This window comes from Osmia lignaria, chromosome 6, assembly GCF_051020975.1.
Source record: "Osmia lignaria lignaria isolate PbOS001 chromosome 6, iyOsmLign1, whole genome shotgun sequence".
NCBI classification, from domain to species: Eukaryota; Metazoa; Arthropoda; class Insecta; order Hymenoptera; family Megachilidae; genus Osmia; species Osmia lignaria.
Window position 1 is genome coordinate 2,725,796 of NC_135037.1, and position 16,214 is coordinate 2,742,009.

A 16,214-nucleotide genomic window follows, 5' to 3' on the forward strand; every position below is an offset into this window, starting at 1 on the left:
AACCGCTGCGTGGCCTTAGTTTTCGAGATATTTTCGAAAAATTATCGAAACTGTCGAATTGAATTCTTATGCGTCCGTGACAAAAATCATTTAGATTTATTTCACTACTTCTTTTATCATTTACTATATTTAAATTTTGTATATAGTTTAGATTAATTTTACCCCCCCCCCCCCCCCCCCCCAATTTGTCATCCCATACAAATGCACGTGTGTACCGTCGATTTGACTGGCCGTGCTTGAAAGCAAAATGATTCTGTAAACGTTTAAAATTCGCTATGCATTTTATTAAATACATCGCTACAGTATATACATACATATACTTAAATATTTTAAGTATAATGCCTTTTTGTTTATACTTTATACTTATCTCTTACAACATTTGTAACAGATAGATCTTTGAATGTGTAACATGTTACTAATGTATTCACTATTTATTTACATCCTTAGAGATATTTAATCATGCAAAGTCATTACACGTTTTGATTTTACGTACTTATCGGTTACATTCTTAGATAATAGTAACATTGAGTTACAAGTTGATAGTAATTAAGTAGTACACGTGGCTATATATATCATTTAATTGAGCGAAATCACCAATCTTTGTTTTTATAACATAAATTAAAAATCGGCGATACTTTCCGTTGATAAGAACACTTTAATAAGTAATAGATTCCCTTTAATCAATTATATTAAATTGTTAATAATTGCTATTTTAAAAGATGATAAAAATAGCATTAGAAATGCGTAAGTAAATATTAGAAAGCAATATAATAAAGTAATAGTTTTATGCTGCACAGATATACCTAATATTTAAAGAAAAATTTTTCTTATTTAATCTACTTCTATTATATACAGAATGTTCCATAATAGTGGAAAAAATTAAAGGGGCGATTTTAGAGGTCAAAATAGATGAAAATCAAGAATTACGAAATGGTACTTGAAACAACATTATTTAATTGAGGTTCGAGTGAAAAGCACCTGATGCTTTAACCATTGATGCTGCGCAGATTGTCGATTCCAGGCGCTCGAATTTTATAATATTAATAACTAGAAAACAAAGCCTCGAATGCTATTTCGTGATTCTTGATTTTTGTCTTATTTTGACCTTTGGAATCACCCCTTAACGTTTCTCTCATCTATTATCAAGTACTCTGTATATAAATGCATACATACATAGTATAGCTGATTGTCTTTACAAGTTACAGGTCACGTGTTCGTAGGTCGACTATTCTTATCGATCTATCGTATATCAATACTGGCGCTAGAAAATTTGAAAGAGGAAACGTAAGATATCGCTTCCTTTTATTTTATAAGATGAAAACAAGCTTCTTGTTTATTGATAAAATAAAAGTATCTATGTACTACAAATGAGTCATTATTTTTAAACAAATAAAAAAATTAAAGTAAATGTAATTATAAAGTATAGTATAATTGAGAAACTGAATAGAAACAAGAAGTAAATATACGAAGTGGTACGCGTTTACGTATATTTCATTACTTTCCAAATAATTACAGTACAAGATTATTTATTCGTCGTGATTCGACGAAATGGAATTGAAACTTACCGAAATGATTAATTTCACAATATGTTTGCTCGATATAAATACACGTACATATGTAAATAGTTAACTCGAGTAATTGACTCAAGTTTCCGAATACACGAAATATGCACAGTCGTGGTAGTGCTTATTTAATTGCCGCAACGCAACATTTGTCTATTTATATAATTGACGTGGAATTATCTACTACGATATCATGGACTATTCGGCAAGCTTGCCTCCACGTGATTTATTGTCCCTGATCGAAGATCAACGAATTAATTAATTAATTAGATTTACCTATTTTTTCATTGATTACTATACGTAACAATTATTTCGATCGAATCGTTGAAATTTTTACGATGTAGGTAGTAATTAAATCAAAATAAAAATCTGCGACGATTAAACGGCACTACTCTATTAATGAAATTTTTCAAAACGAAAATGTGATGTTTAATATTTTAATTTCGTCTCCGACTAGTTTTTGTACTTTTCCCTTTCTCTTTTTTCTTTCAACAAAATCATAATTTTTCGTCATAATCTCTACAGGTTATTTAAATAGTAAGTGAGCGGGTGCGTACGTTATTTACTTTGTTAAATTCATCTTATAGATTATATTACAAAATAAATTCAACAGAGATATTTATTCAATTTTGTATTATAAATTTAATTGAAGTATAAATTAAACGTTCTCTTTGTTGACTAGTCTAAGAAATAAATTAGTTTAAATGATGCATTTGAACATATTAAGTACATATGTTTTTGCATAACATTTTATACGTATAACGTTGTCCCTATGATATAGTAAATTCTGTCTATACGCCTGCTTGAAGTTCCTCAAAAGAAAGAAATCCCGCTACAGATCGACCAACTAATAAACACTGTTCAACAAAATTAGGAAAATGATTCTCGAGCACGTACAGAGGACTTTGAGCGAGCGCATAGTAATTTCATAATTTAAAAAAATGTGGAATTGAACCTGTTTAATTTTGAACAGTTTAAATTTCACATTCAGTTGCAGCGCACATTTGCGTCGAGATTAAAAGTTGTCGAAGAAAGACGACGATACACTTTAAAAAGTTTTACGGGAATGGTACATAATCTTTGAAATAAAATGAATTTTGTGTGTGTTTGTGAGTATGAATGTGTGTGTATGCATTTATAATTAGTTAATACGTTCATTGCCGTTCGGCAATGTTCGGCATTTATCGTGTGCCTCGCATGCCGGCAACGAACGCGTTAAAAGTTCTTTCTCGCGCTATTATTTTTTCTTTGTTCCTATTGCTACTTTCTTGACGATACTGTCGAGACACGTTGAATTTTGGAACGCGAACATCCAAATATTCGTTTGGCAAACGAATGTTGTGTTTAATCGAATCGACAGTGCATATAGTCACCGAACTCTTCCGGAAGGTGATCGAAGATGAGATTTAATGTAGCCAGTGCGATAATCGATGACATCGCGTTGCGTACCTCCCGGTACACCGTGTCCGTGTCTTCTACTCCATCTGCAAATACATCTCTACTCAATCGTATCGTTTTCTACAATTTTTTTTTTCAACTAAACTTCAATTTGCATGCTATTTCATCGAGTGCCTAACTCGTAGAAATTTTCAAACGAGAAAATATTTTACAGTAGATCCATAATTTGAGGTCGACAAAAAACTGCTGAAAATTTCTACGATGATAGTATTAACCGATCCTTTTTGTAAAATTTCTGAACTATTCCTTTACATTTATACGACGAGTACTCTCGTGTAAGTACCTTATAAACGTATCAGTACCGATACGTTTTATGAAAAAGTTCACAAATTATACGAATACTTAAAATTTCAAACGTATAAATCGAATTGAAAAACTATGATGTAAATAAAACGTCGAGCAGCATGACATTAGTCACGATGCTTCATTCCATCAAACAAATAACTATATGTATAAATATATTTACTATTATATATTAGGGAATATATAACAAAGGAATGATAACAAAATTACCTAATTAGCTACAGATCAAGATTTCCAGTCATTCGTTAACGCAGGCATATCGTATCAACTAACAATAAGTTATTTTTAACAAAACCTACCATGAACTAGCAATTCAGAATTAGCAAAACCTATATTACAAAAGCCCATTTAAACTTATTCTCGTACAAGACTCTAAATAGCCGGTTCCAATTCAATGTGTGAATTCCTATTGTATAATATACACAATGTATAATGTAATGTTGAAGAAATTACTTAACTCGGCGAGATTAAACAGATATTACTTACAGCGATTCGTTGCAAATCATGAACCGTGCATTACCTTCCTTGTTCATTAAACTATTGAAGATAGGAGTTTGTAATTTTTCAAATACGTAATACGTAGAAATTTGAAAAATAATCGAGTATAAACGATAAAGTTAACATTCGATAGATCGAGTAAGATTGATCCTCTTCAGACATAAACCTCAATTCATTTATATTTTTGAATTTTGCTTGCTGAATACAAAATAATGAAACAGCAAAATAGGTAATATTTCTTATTCGTTATTTGCAGATATAGTGTATTTAAGTGTATAGGTCAGGCTTAGGAATTAACTGTCTTTTTCCGCTGATTTTCAGAAGCTGCACGCCATTTTTCCCAACGCGCGTTTTGGCCTGCCTCATGCCTCACGCGCATGCCTCATGGATCGCGCATGCGCATCAGAGCTTCACTCGTATTGATAGGTTTCACGCATGGGGTACGATTCAAATGGCACGCATCTGTGGTAACTATGTACATCAAAGACCTACGGTCATCGCGCGGGGGAAGAAAGGAGACGTAGCTTCTGAAAATTGGCCGAAAAGAAAAGTTAATTTCTAAACCTGGATTAGGTTTTTGTGCAGCAACGGAAATGGGCAAATTCCGCGAGTTGAAAGTCGCGTCTGACTTATGCATACTTTCGTTTTAATTCTTATCAATTGATAACGCGAAATTTTGCTAATGAAATGAAAATAAAAAAAAGAGGAAAAGGATAGAAGTTTATATAAAAGTGAAATTTTTCAAATTTTACTAATCTCTAACCGTTGTTTATCAAGTATGCGAAGGTATAAGGTTGATTCGCGGCTTTTTTCAATCGTACCTTTTTATTGGTTTTGAAGGCCAGGAAGGTGGGAACGTTGATGAGTGTTGGTCGCGGTCGCGGTCGCGGTAGCGGTCGAGGTTGAGGTCGAATTTGAGATCGGGGTCGAGGTCGAGATCGAAACGGAGGTAGGAACGCGTCGAGGTTGGGATTCGGAAGCAGCGTTGTTCTGTTGAGACGAACTAATATGCCGATGTGTCAGATTAACGGCCGTCGTCATCAGTACATCGTTGCTCGACTGGTTGTTGTTGTTAGTCTGGTTGCTGTTATTGTTGTTGATCGGTAGTAGCATTTGCCCGTCACCGTGAGCCGACGACACACCGTAACTTCGTAGCCGATATTGGCGTTGTTGCATCGACGAGCACCGGCTTCTAGCAACGGTGCTCCTACGTTGCTGGGCGTCCGTGGTACTGCGTATATCAATTCCACACCTCTCATCAGTATTTTCATTATGTATTATTATCCCACAACGACCTGTATCACGGCTTCTTTTCACGGCGTCTTGACTTATATGTATATCGCGTCGTCGCGTCTTTTTCTCGGACCTTTAATGTTGTTGTTCAAAGGAATTATACAGACATGGCTAACTGATGGTGAGTGTATGTACTTTTTTTTGTTGATAATGAAGTTTTATGCCGAATTATCAATTCATTGGTCGATAATCAAATTACTGATATTGATATGTACAATAGGCATCTAAAGAGAGAATGGCAATATAGGGTAGACGGCCTCAAATATGTGAAGGTCTCTGGTCCTATCATTAAATCGATATTTATTTTGTTATTTATATTTCTTAGTTATGTACTAAATTTTATAATTGAAAATTATATTTACTTTTTAAATTACTCTTAATATTAATTTCTTTAAAATTAAGATTCTGAGAATTTCTGCTTCCCTATAGCACCATTTTCCCTAGGGAAGCTTACTTTGCTCAGTACTGTACTATAATGCAGTACTCATTATCACTGCACATTTCAATTATTTTTTCTTCTCTGATTATTTATTTATATTTAAAAGCTAGTCGAATTTTAGGAGCACGTAAATGATAATAAATATTGCAATGACAGAAAATTATTGCAATACAAATCCATAGAAATTCTGCGTCTAGAAAACTTTGGAATGATTTTTCCTTTCATAGAATTCCTTCTTTCCCTGTATATCGCGGTGTAATTTAATTAAACCTTACTTGATACATTTACTTGTTTTATTAAGTATGTGATGCATTAAAATTTGAATTAAAATTTATACGCAGACGAAAGCAAAAATTTCATGCTTCTTAACAGATAATAGAAAGCAATTGCATTAAAAAGAAAATAGAATTTAGTAGGATATTTATCGTACATCCACATACACAAAAAATTGACGTAGCAAAATATACATAAATCGTGCGTCTTTTGAAATCTTTTATTTGTTACTTACAGAAAATTCATCTTAAATATCAGATTGAATAAGTGCGATAAACACGGTAAATTGATTACGTGTACCATGTAATTGTATTATGTACGATGTTATATGTACAGTGTACAGTACTGAGTCTGCTATGCTCGATACAATACGTAAGTGTCCAGTTTATGCTGTATTTACGTTATAATTGATCGATAGAAATACGTGGCCAATGTCGTGTTGATTTGCAACGATGAAAGACATTTGATTAAACAGATGAATTTTTAATGTAAATAACAGGAAAAAAATAATGTGGGCAATGTATTTTCTTACCTCGAATTGTGACTCACGAGGATTATATTTCTGTAACAGCATATAATTGTCCTGATTGTTTGGAAGCGAGTGATCGAGTGTTGATGTCGATTCATAATTCATACACAGCGCATCACAACACAACACGACACAACACAACACAGTAAGCAGTTCAAGCAATTTTCTTGTATTCTTTACGTAATTGAACGTTTCGTCGGTTTGTATCGGAAACAATTCTTAACGAACAAGCAAACATTGTGTCTATAACTTACAAAGTAAACAACTAAAATCCGAATGATACCATAAAAAGTCAAAAAAATCCATATTTGTCAAATTTATTTTCATATTTTTGCTGAATTTTATTTTTTAAAGTTCTCCGCGTGAAAGATATTATTTATTATAGTTCACTGTTTCGAATAAATATTATTTGTTTTTCAATGAGTTATTGGAAAACATGAAAAGAAAAAAAAAGATATTGCCACCGCACCCAGTTCCCAAGGGATGCGCCAACAATACCTCATACATCAGATAAAAGCTTCTCTCTAACCGTAAAACCAAAAAAAAAGAATTATGCTGCTACTGCTATTACTTTTCAAGAAAACCGTTTCTAATAGTTTATGTAATTCATATATTATACACAGTGGCAGTGTAAACAGTAAATTTAAAATACTGGAAAAAAAATACTAATTGATCGATCATTTCACTTTAAAAATATAATACATAGGTTTTTTCGATAGATGCTTCATTTATATAAATATATAAATCTATTAAATGCAAATAATTAAACTTTTTCGCAGTTTATATAAAAAAAAAATTATATGTTCCCGAGGTAAACTAATAGAAACATTTTATATATATTTTTTTAATATTCGTTACTATTCCAAGTATTTCTGAATTATGGATGTATGTTTTTAACGTCGACATTTGAAATACGTCAAAATACTAATCCTAATCCTATTTATATATGTACATGTACTTGTTTTATTATCCAATTATAATTATGTACTTTAACTTGTAATAATATCCTGTATCTATTTGTAAGATTGAATTGCAACTTTAACTGTTCAGTAACAATTACGTGTTTTTACTTCAGCACGGCTAGTATTTACTAGAGTCGGCTGTGGTGTGTACAGTATCTAGCATAGTAGGTTTCGCTATCGGGTTCCCAGCTCCCACCCTTTCCCCTAGGCGGCCTCGGGGGAAATGACGATGTATGGGAGAGGCCCCCACCACTTGCGCAACAACGTTTACGCAGGAGAATTTGAATTGATATTTATATTATTATTCATATTTTGTACTTCTATACTATGAAATATAATAATTAAGAACTTCATTATTTCTTTTCTAAATTATTTTTAATATTTAAGGGAAGCCTATTTTGTTCGATACTGCACATGTGTTTTTATGTCTGGGATATCAATCGCGTGTCTGAAAGTTGAATCCTCCCTCCCTCAATATTTCAAAATTGTAAAGAACTTTTCGATTTTCTATTGGCACGGAGAATTTGTAGTTTTCACGATATACTTCTTTTTATGAGACGCCCTTTATATGTATAGGATATTCCATTTAAATTGACCACTCGAATAGTTCTATTTAACACCATAACGATCACATTTAAATCTAAAGAAATATAACATTGGCCTGATAAATTTCAACAACTATAATATTTGCTCCTTCAAACTGTAATATGTATATATGTATATTTTTATTTGTTTTAATTAAATCTTCGATAATTCGACGTATGGAGTCGACGTAAAAAAAATACTTTCATAACGTGGAAATACCTCCCTACTATCTTGTATAACAATTTAGAGTTACTGTATTTGACAAATGATTAGCAAGTTGAACGTAACTATCACATAAACTTTCAAATTTTACATCTATCTAAAAGCTGTACGAATAAGACTGCATAAATCACCTCAAACCTGGTTACGTGTAAGTTCATCGTTTCGTTTAAACATACAGCCAAATATTTCATTTTCGTATGTAACAATTGTATTCTTAGCTATAAAAAGTGTTTATTTACTTATACTTTAAACCTGTTGCATATTCCAGGCATCCTGTAAAACAACATCAATGCCATTTTTTTATTTTAGTCAATTCATTTAACACACAATTACCTCTAAACGGTAAAGAAAATTTCTACGCTTTGCTTCCAATATTTTCTACACAACTAAAATGATTAAACCAACTATCGCACACTTAATTTGTGTGTTAACTAAGCAGCAAAAACAATTTCAGTCTGGTTAATTGGTCTCGTGTTTTCCCAATTTACCTACACATACACACAGGCACACACACACACACACACACACACACCCGCGCAAGATGAACATACACGCACAAGCACACATGTATGCATGTGTAGGACCACGATTCACAGGTTGTGAATCAAGAAGTAGTAATCGATTTTCCTAGAGGTAGTGTAACGTGATCTCCAACAAGAAATTTGTATTGTTTATAAAATTGTTGACAGAGTAGCTGTTATATGATAAAGCACTATTAAAGTGTATACAACATACACAGGTGTAATATTAATATTGTTACATTAATCCTTCTCATCCTAAAGTTTGTTTTTTTTTCTCTTATAGAAGCTGTTTATACAGAAAATTTAGTAAATTTGATATATGTACTTGTAAATAAAAAAATAAGTAGTATAAAGATAGATATTTATAGAAAAATTTTAAATGTCAAGCATATCCTACAGTCAGTGAAACTACACGCTGCTTCTATTTGGTGCAAAACAAGAGAAACAACATTTGAATAATCTTGCAAAAGTGAAAAGTAGTGTGTATGTGTGTACGAGTGTGTATATACAAGGCGCGTTAAAAATGGTGTACACCTTAAAAGTTATTTAAAAATTTCTTCACCATTTTGCAACTAAGACTTTGCTTTCCAGTTATAAACGACTAAAGACTAGGTACTGTTTAAATTTTAAGTGATCCAGTGAAGCACCACCTATGCATAATATGGTACATAGGTTGCAAAAACACAGAAGCGTGATAGAAATATCGTATTAGTGGTGGTGCGTTAAAACATTTATTGCTGATAATGCTACAAATGCAATGCATGTGCAGGGTCGGCCCTGGACCTAGGCAGACTAGGCGGCCGCCTAGAGCCCCCAAGGTCCAGGGCCCCCATAAGACGATTGCAAACGTAAATGCAAATCTAAATTAGTGATACAAGCTTTAATGTTAATTTTATAAATTTTATTTGAGGTACTTTTTTTATGGTCATATATGTGACGGGGCCCTTTTTCGGAGTTCGCCTTGAACCCCCGACATCTCAGGGCCGACCCTGTGCATGTGAACTATACGTTCAATGGTTTGGAATTTAAACTGCACGTCCAATTTTAAATCGTTTATAATTTTCAGAAACGGGGTTCAGAATTGCAAAATGGTATAGAAAACTTTCGATTCTTTTTTTTGCACGAGGAATACTGCATGATGTGTTTCTGTGTCAGGGTAAAGAGGTAGCAAACATAGGTCGCTTAGAATAACTACAAAACTAAAGACTAAGAGAAAAATGAACTTAGAATTAATAAACATACCATAAATTATGTATACGAAATACATATGAAATGCATACCGGAGTAGTCTGGTTATGTAATCTGGCCAATTATCCGGGAACATCACGAGGAAGAATCCAACCGCTATAAAGATCATTCCTGCCAGTTTCATTCCCATGAAATGAGCCCCGTACAGAAGTACATCCAATGCTGAAAACAGAAAGGAAAAGGAAATAAATAGATATGTCAAACATGTAACGGTCACGAGTTTACTCCGAGTTTAGCATACCAGCGGATACAGGTACTGCTGTGATCAACCCCAACGTGATGAATAGATCATACGTTAGAGCAATGCTGAAGTTACCAAGCATGTTTGCAACTGTCAAACAACGATAAAAAGTATAAATTTAACGATTTTATGAAGCTGTTTCACGGTCGACATGCGTCAAAATCATGAGATAAGCCTAAGAAATATTGCAATTCTTTATACTAAAATGTTTTGCAACGAATATTAAATAATAAATAAGATTACTGCTTACATATACTTACATACCGTTATCTATTACTAAAATACAACAAGTTGGTTACTAATTTTTTCAGATTGTAAAGAAAATATTTTAGAAAACTTTTCAATATAAATGTATCTTGAAAAATGGTAAGAACTTGTTATTAAAGCTTATTTCATGATTTTTGGATATGCCCTTTCTTAAATATCAATGTTAACCATTAAGGATACTGACCTAGATGTAGAATACTTGCTGAAAGCAACGTTGTCCATGGTAATCGTCCCCAGTGTACGCTTTCTGCTCCCGAGAAATAAAGGGCCAAACAAATTGGCCATAACAGAGCTGCATTGCATAATCCAATAAGAGAAAAAAATAATGACATTTGGCCGAATGTTGTCTCTCCTATTACTTTTTTAAACAGCACCTATTTTAACATTTTATTAGTTATTTTTAATACCTTTCCTTAATGGTTTAACATTAGTTAAACGTTTGTTTAACTCTTAACTGATGAGCTGGTTCTTGAGGAACAATCAATTGTTTAATTAAACAAACGACAATCAAATAAGAGGAAAGGTCTCTTATTGCAAATCCATTACTTGGAGCAAAATTGATCTAAAGATATTTAATTTAAATTTTAACATGCATTCTATTTCTGTAATTTCATCAGTTAATGGTTAAAGATATTTAGGACACAATAATAAAAAAGAAAAGAAAGATTATACATATATAAAAGTTCACCTTGTAAACTGCTGATCCGGCTGCCGCGGATGTTGCCAAAACTACACCTCCTAATGTTGGACTTCCGGTTATACCATCCATGTACGCTAAAAGTGCAATTCCAGTATTGCATAAAATCACCGCTACTATCTGGAATATATATTTGTTTTACAAATTGTTGTACAATGGAATCAAATGAATTAATAATTAAAAAGTAATCACTAACCCTTACACCGACAAATTGTTCGTGAAGAATAACCCACGATAATAAATAGACACAAGAGACGTTCGTCGCGAACAGTGCCATTACATCGGTGGCTAGTAGTATCCTGAGCGAATAAATATACATGTAATTTGTAACTACCCAGAGTCCACAAAAAAGACTACATCTGATCAAAAAACGACCACCAGTGAATCCTTTATCACGGAAACCTCGTAAACTCTCCGCGATTATTTCTGATGGAGTATTACATTTTATCCTTATAGATTGGCAAAGAAAATAAACTGGGAAGTAAAGAATTTCCCAATTTGTACAAAACCAGGTCGTAAAAAATGGCGCGTTATATGGAACCGTCTGAAAACATTTCAAAACAGAATATCGTTTAACTGATATTATTCTAATAATGTAATCTTATTATCTAATATATTACTAAAATTATTACATCGTTTATTCATTTTAATACACCAGTGGCGCAACCAGAAGGGTTCTATAAGGGGGTCAATAAATTTTCTTCATACCTTATTAGCATTATGATAATATTATGTACAATTGTAATAAAATTTAATTTAATTTTTTAATAAGGGATCAACTGACCCTTTTCACCCGCATAGTTGCACTACTGAAATATAGTGAACATGGAATGTTCTCATATATAACAAAAATTCTGCACCTATTTTCTATAGTATGTATTTAAATTTATTTACTATATACATGTATGATTAAAGGATAATTTATATTCTACAGAAATTATATTTATTTGAATTTTTTATTTTCCAATTCATACAAAATTTCTAATATAATACAAGAAATGAGATAATAAAAAAATATAATACTCATGTAAGGTGACATAATTGCATGCAAAATGTGACTGCATTGCGCTAATGGTTATTTTCTCTTTTTGCGAGTATTTTCATTTAAAGAAAAAAAAATCAACTCGATTACACAGTGTAATTACATTTTATGTTAGCCCTATATCATTTGCGATAAATTAAAAAGTGGATCAAACAGTTGGCATGCAACTAGTGTATGTTCAAATGCATGCAATTAAATTGGATCTTGCAAAGAGATCCTCGATAATTAATAAAATAATAAAATATACTTACTTTTAAATTACAGATTTGTTAACTTCGTTAAATTCGTCAAACATGTATGTATTTAACTGCTTATTAATGTTTCGTAACGTATCTAATTTATTTAAAATCGGAGATTTAGTGAATGAAAAAATTGTATAAACTTACATGCTGATGACGTCCTGTAATGGATGAATTAGAAAACGACGAATAATTAGGAGTTTCATGTTTGTGAAAATATAAATATTTGATACAGTGTGTAGCACCAACCCAACTTGCTGTGACACATATTGTAACACACACTCCAAAATATATCTGCAATCATAATGAGATAATTGTTAATAAATAAATAACAAATATTTTATTTTTTACAATCATTATTAGTATTATTATCATTCGAAATTACAAATTATTTAAGTAAAACAGTTAATAATGATAAAAGTTAATTAAATTTAACAAATTGGTAATAATAAAAATTAATTAAATTTAATAGACTAATAATAAAAAAATCATGTTTTCTAAAAAATTAAATAATAGTATCATAGGTGACTTAATCAGGTGAATATCGTTTAAAAATAATTAACCTTTTTTGCAGATTCTGCACAACAGGATGCGTAACATGTGGATAAAGAATTAGATCTCTGATGGTAAGTGACTGGAGGTGCTGTTACATGGGATTGAACTTGAGTTTGACCTATACCATGTCCTTGATTATCTGTACCTCCACCTCCAGTTCCGCTTCCGCTTGTGTCCAATGGCCGACAACTTGGCACGGAATCTCGGCCACCGCTAATGCTACATCCTTGTTGCTGTTCACAGCCTACATTTTTCAAACAAATAAATTAATTAGTTATAGATTAATAATATTACGTAATGTGTATATAATGAAACATCATTTCTGTGGGATTGAGACACTAAAACAATAATAAGGGGATTCGTGAAAGAAGGGATGATAGCGTGCTGACGATGGCCGACTACGATACGAAAGATTCGGATTCGCTTTCAGCTACGATCCCTATTTTTCACAGATTTCCTATATTTTATTTAACAATTGCTTTCATTCTTTCTTCCTTTCAATTTGAAATGGAAACCAAAAATTAAAAATATTATTTTTGAATAATAGGAAGAACAAATTAACATGATTACTTTTAAATTATTTTAATATTACAAAATTTTAATTATTTTAATATTTACAAAAATATACATGGTTCCAGTATTTATTCATTTTTATCATATTTGTTTTAAAATTGATGCATTTTATTTTATATTATACAAAACATTTGTTTAAAATTCATATGCATTACTGTGACAGAAATTGAAATTATAATTAAAGAATGATAAGTTAATTCGTTGAGTTATAAGAATTATGTATACAATTGATAATCAATTTTGGGAGATCCATTAAGTATATTGAATCTACACTTACCAGAATTGTCACGAGTAAGTTGACCACTGGTGCTTTGAGGGCCATGGTTCTGTTGACCATCTCCAAGAATTATACTTGGAGCATGAATTTGTTGGGGATGAAATATTGTTGGAATGTCCCCAACTCCTTGGCTACCCATATTTAAGTTTGTTCTTTAAAACATATTATAATGTTTGCTTTCAACATACTTGAAGAAAGATAGAAAATTTTCATACGCCTAAACATACTAAATATCTTCAAATATAAAGTAAATGCAATTACTTCAACAATTAATTAATTATTCTGTAAATGTACCAAATGTGTTGTATACTTCAAACACACAGACATTAATTTTACATACAATATCCTTTTGTTACAACTTGTACAATACAGCAAGATTATTGAAATTTTCTACTAATATTTATACCATTATCTTCCTATAATTGTCAATTTTAAACCACACGTTTTGTTGACAATAATCACCCCTTTAAGCAATATGACTTAGATTTAGAAGAGAAGATATGGATTTTTTAAAATAAGAAAAACAACAACTATCGCATTAACACAGCGGTTACTTTTGATCGCAGACTTGACATACCTTCTTCACATTTTTGATCGGAAGTCACGATGTACTTTAAATTTAACGTATACATCGTTCGCAGTGCACAAAAATGCTCACTCCATTTTACACACACTGTCATTTTAATTTGACTACAATTATATCACAAGGTCGTTTCACCCATTGCTACTCCACTAGTTCTTTAGATTGACATGTTTTATGGCTGCCCTATTAACAGAATCTAATAATGCAACAGCCAGTGGAGCATTTGTATTTTACTGCCACTCGACATAAGTTGTTACTTTTTCGGTCAAACGTGTATGGCTGTCATTGTTAACCATTAATTAACAGTTTGAATTGTTCGATTATTTGGTTGAATACAACATTATTTTCTTTCGGTCAATTTAACACATCCCACGCTAATGGTCTTCAAGTAGTTTTAAGTATACTATGTCGCGTCATTGATTACTAGTAAACTTCGTACTACTACCCATTTAGAACACCCTACTTGCGTCTGCGCTTCGTTTGCTAATTGTTTTATTAGAGCTTTCAAACATTTGATGTATTAAATTATTTTTATTTTTTCCATCTAATATTTTATGAAGAATATTGTAATTGAATTATCTCAAAAAAATTGTAGTTTGTACGTTGAGTACAAACTTGACAATCGGTTCTCTGTCCATCACTTCTCTCCAATTTTTGACCAGTTTAATTAAAAACAAAAAAATTATTTTTACGATTGAAATAAATTTTGTATAAAATAAAATTTTGGTATAACAGTTATACAAACAATGAACTATTTAATTATTAACAGACACCTAGGCTTCGGTCTTTTGATTTGAACCGCGCAATTCAGATTCGATATTTGAATTTTTCAATTGTTGCATATATGTATTTTAAAAACAAAACCATAAGTTGTAAAATCAATTGTTTTATATTTTATTGTGTACGTTTTATTTGAGATCTCTAATATAACAATACGATAAGTAAAATAGAGGAATTGCGAATAAGAAAATCCAATCCGAAATACTCATAACACGTGTTTCAATTTTATGTGTATATAGGTACTAAACCCGCTACCGCTTCAAAAATTAAAAAAATATATATATATAAATCACTTTTTTAAAATAAAGAATATTAATTTTTATTTTAACAAAGCATAAATAAAAATATCATTTTAAACTAACAATTCAGTATTTCAAATTTGCCCCCCCGAAATATTAAAATTTTTATAAATATATTTTTATAGGTTTTAGGATAATAAGAGATAAGACTGGACAATTAAGATAAAAATACTTTATTTTATATTTTTCTGAAATAAGAGTCTTAGTTTATTTCAAATAATCTGTGATTTAAATATCACTGAACTTGCTTCATATTAATACTTGGTGTTTGTATTTTGTTACTTCTGAACAATCTAAATCCTATGTGTTATTTTGTAAAAAAAATGTAAGTACAAGTACACAATCATACAAATAGTACAGTCATCCGCAATAATAAGAATAACATACGTAGCAAATTACAGATGGATGATGATCTTTAGTATTTTATTGAAAAATTCAAATGTTTATATTCTTTACGTTAAGAAATTCCTATTGATATCAAATACAAATGCAACAATACATATAAAAGAATGCTAGACATTACTATATATATACAAATGTAGTTTTACTTTTATTATTGTTCAATTTCAATTTGACTTGTTATACTTCTTATATAATTCCATCCGTATTTACTACAATGACAAAAATGAGGCAAATAAATCAAATATCGTAATAGCAATAATTAAAATTACAGATTAATCACAGTCTTATTATAGAATAACACTGAAAAGTGATATTCATGAAATAATTATATTACTCCTTTGTGAGAAAATAATTTGATTCGTTAGA

General features: G+C 31.2%; 1 protein-coding gene across 5 annotated transcripts; it reads right to left on the minus strand.

Moving 5' to 3' along the window:
• Nucleotides 1-198: 198 nt before the first annotated feature.
• LOC117601638 (solute carrier family 35 member F3) lies at nucleotides 199-15,033 on the minus strand. Of its 5 annotated transcripts, none has more exons than XM_034318652.2 (11): nucleotides 14,362-15,033; nucleotides 13,785-13,936; nucleotides 12,943-13,178; nucleotides 12,527-12,673; nucleotides 11,295-11,397; nucleotides 11,090-11,218; nucleotides 10,586-10,693; nucleotides 10,135-10,224; nucleotides 9,926-10,055; nucleotides 4,643-5,187; nucleotides 199-3,046 (listed from the first exon to the last, which is right to left on the minus strand). In XM_034318652.2, exons 2-10 carry the CDS (start codon nucleotides 13,921-13,923, stop codon nucleotides 4,647-4,649), a joined length of 1,623 nt encoding a protein of 540 aa, XP_034174543.1. In that variant the 5' UTR covers nucleotides 13,924-13,936; nucleotides 14,362-15,033; the 3' UTR covers nucleotides 199-3,046; nucleotides 4,643-4,646. The 5 variants fall into 5 exon arrangements, with proteins under 5 accessions (XP_034174543.1, XP_034174541.1, XP_034174540.1 ...); XM_034318649.2 differs by having other exon boundaries at nucleotides 200-3,046; nucleotides 10,586-10,775; nucleotides 11,295-11,642; nucleotides 14,362-15,027; XM_034318651.2 differs by having other exon boundaries at nucleotides 200-3,046; nucleotides 4,643-5,052; nucleotides 10,586-10,775; nucleotides 11,295-11,642; nucleotides 14,362-15,026.
• Between the last annotated feature and the right edge of the window lie 1,181 nt (nucleotides 15,034-16,214).

Bases quoted from the DNA above. Each gene is read 5' to 3' on its own strand.
- LOC117601638 (XM_034318649.2), bottom strand. From the start codon at position 13,923: ATGGGTAGCCAAGGAGTTGGGGACATTCCAACAATATTTCATCCCCAA. The intron at 10,056-10,134 runs GTATGCTAAACT...TTCTGTTTTCAG, and splicing joins AGCAGTACCTGTATCCGCTG to CATTGGATGTACTTCTGTAC. The intron at 5,188-9,925 runs GTATGCATTTCA...ACAACATTAAAG, and splicing joins TACATAACCAGACTACTCCG to GTCCGAGAAAAAGACGCGAC.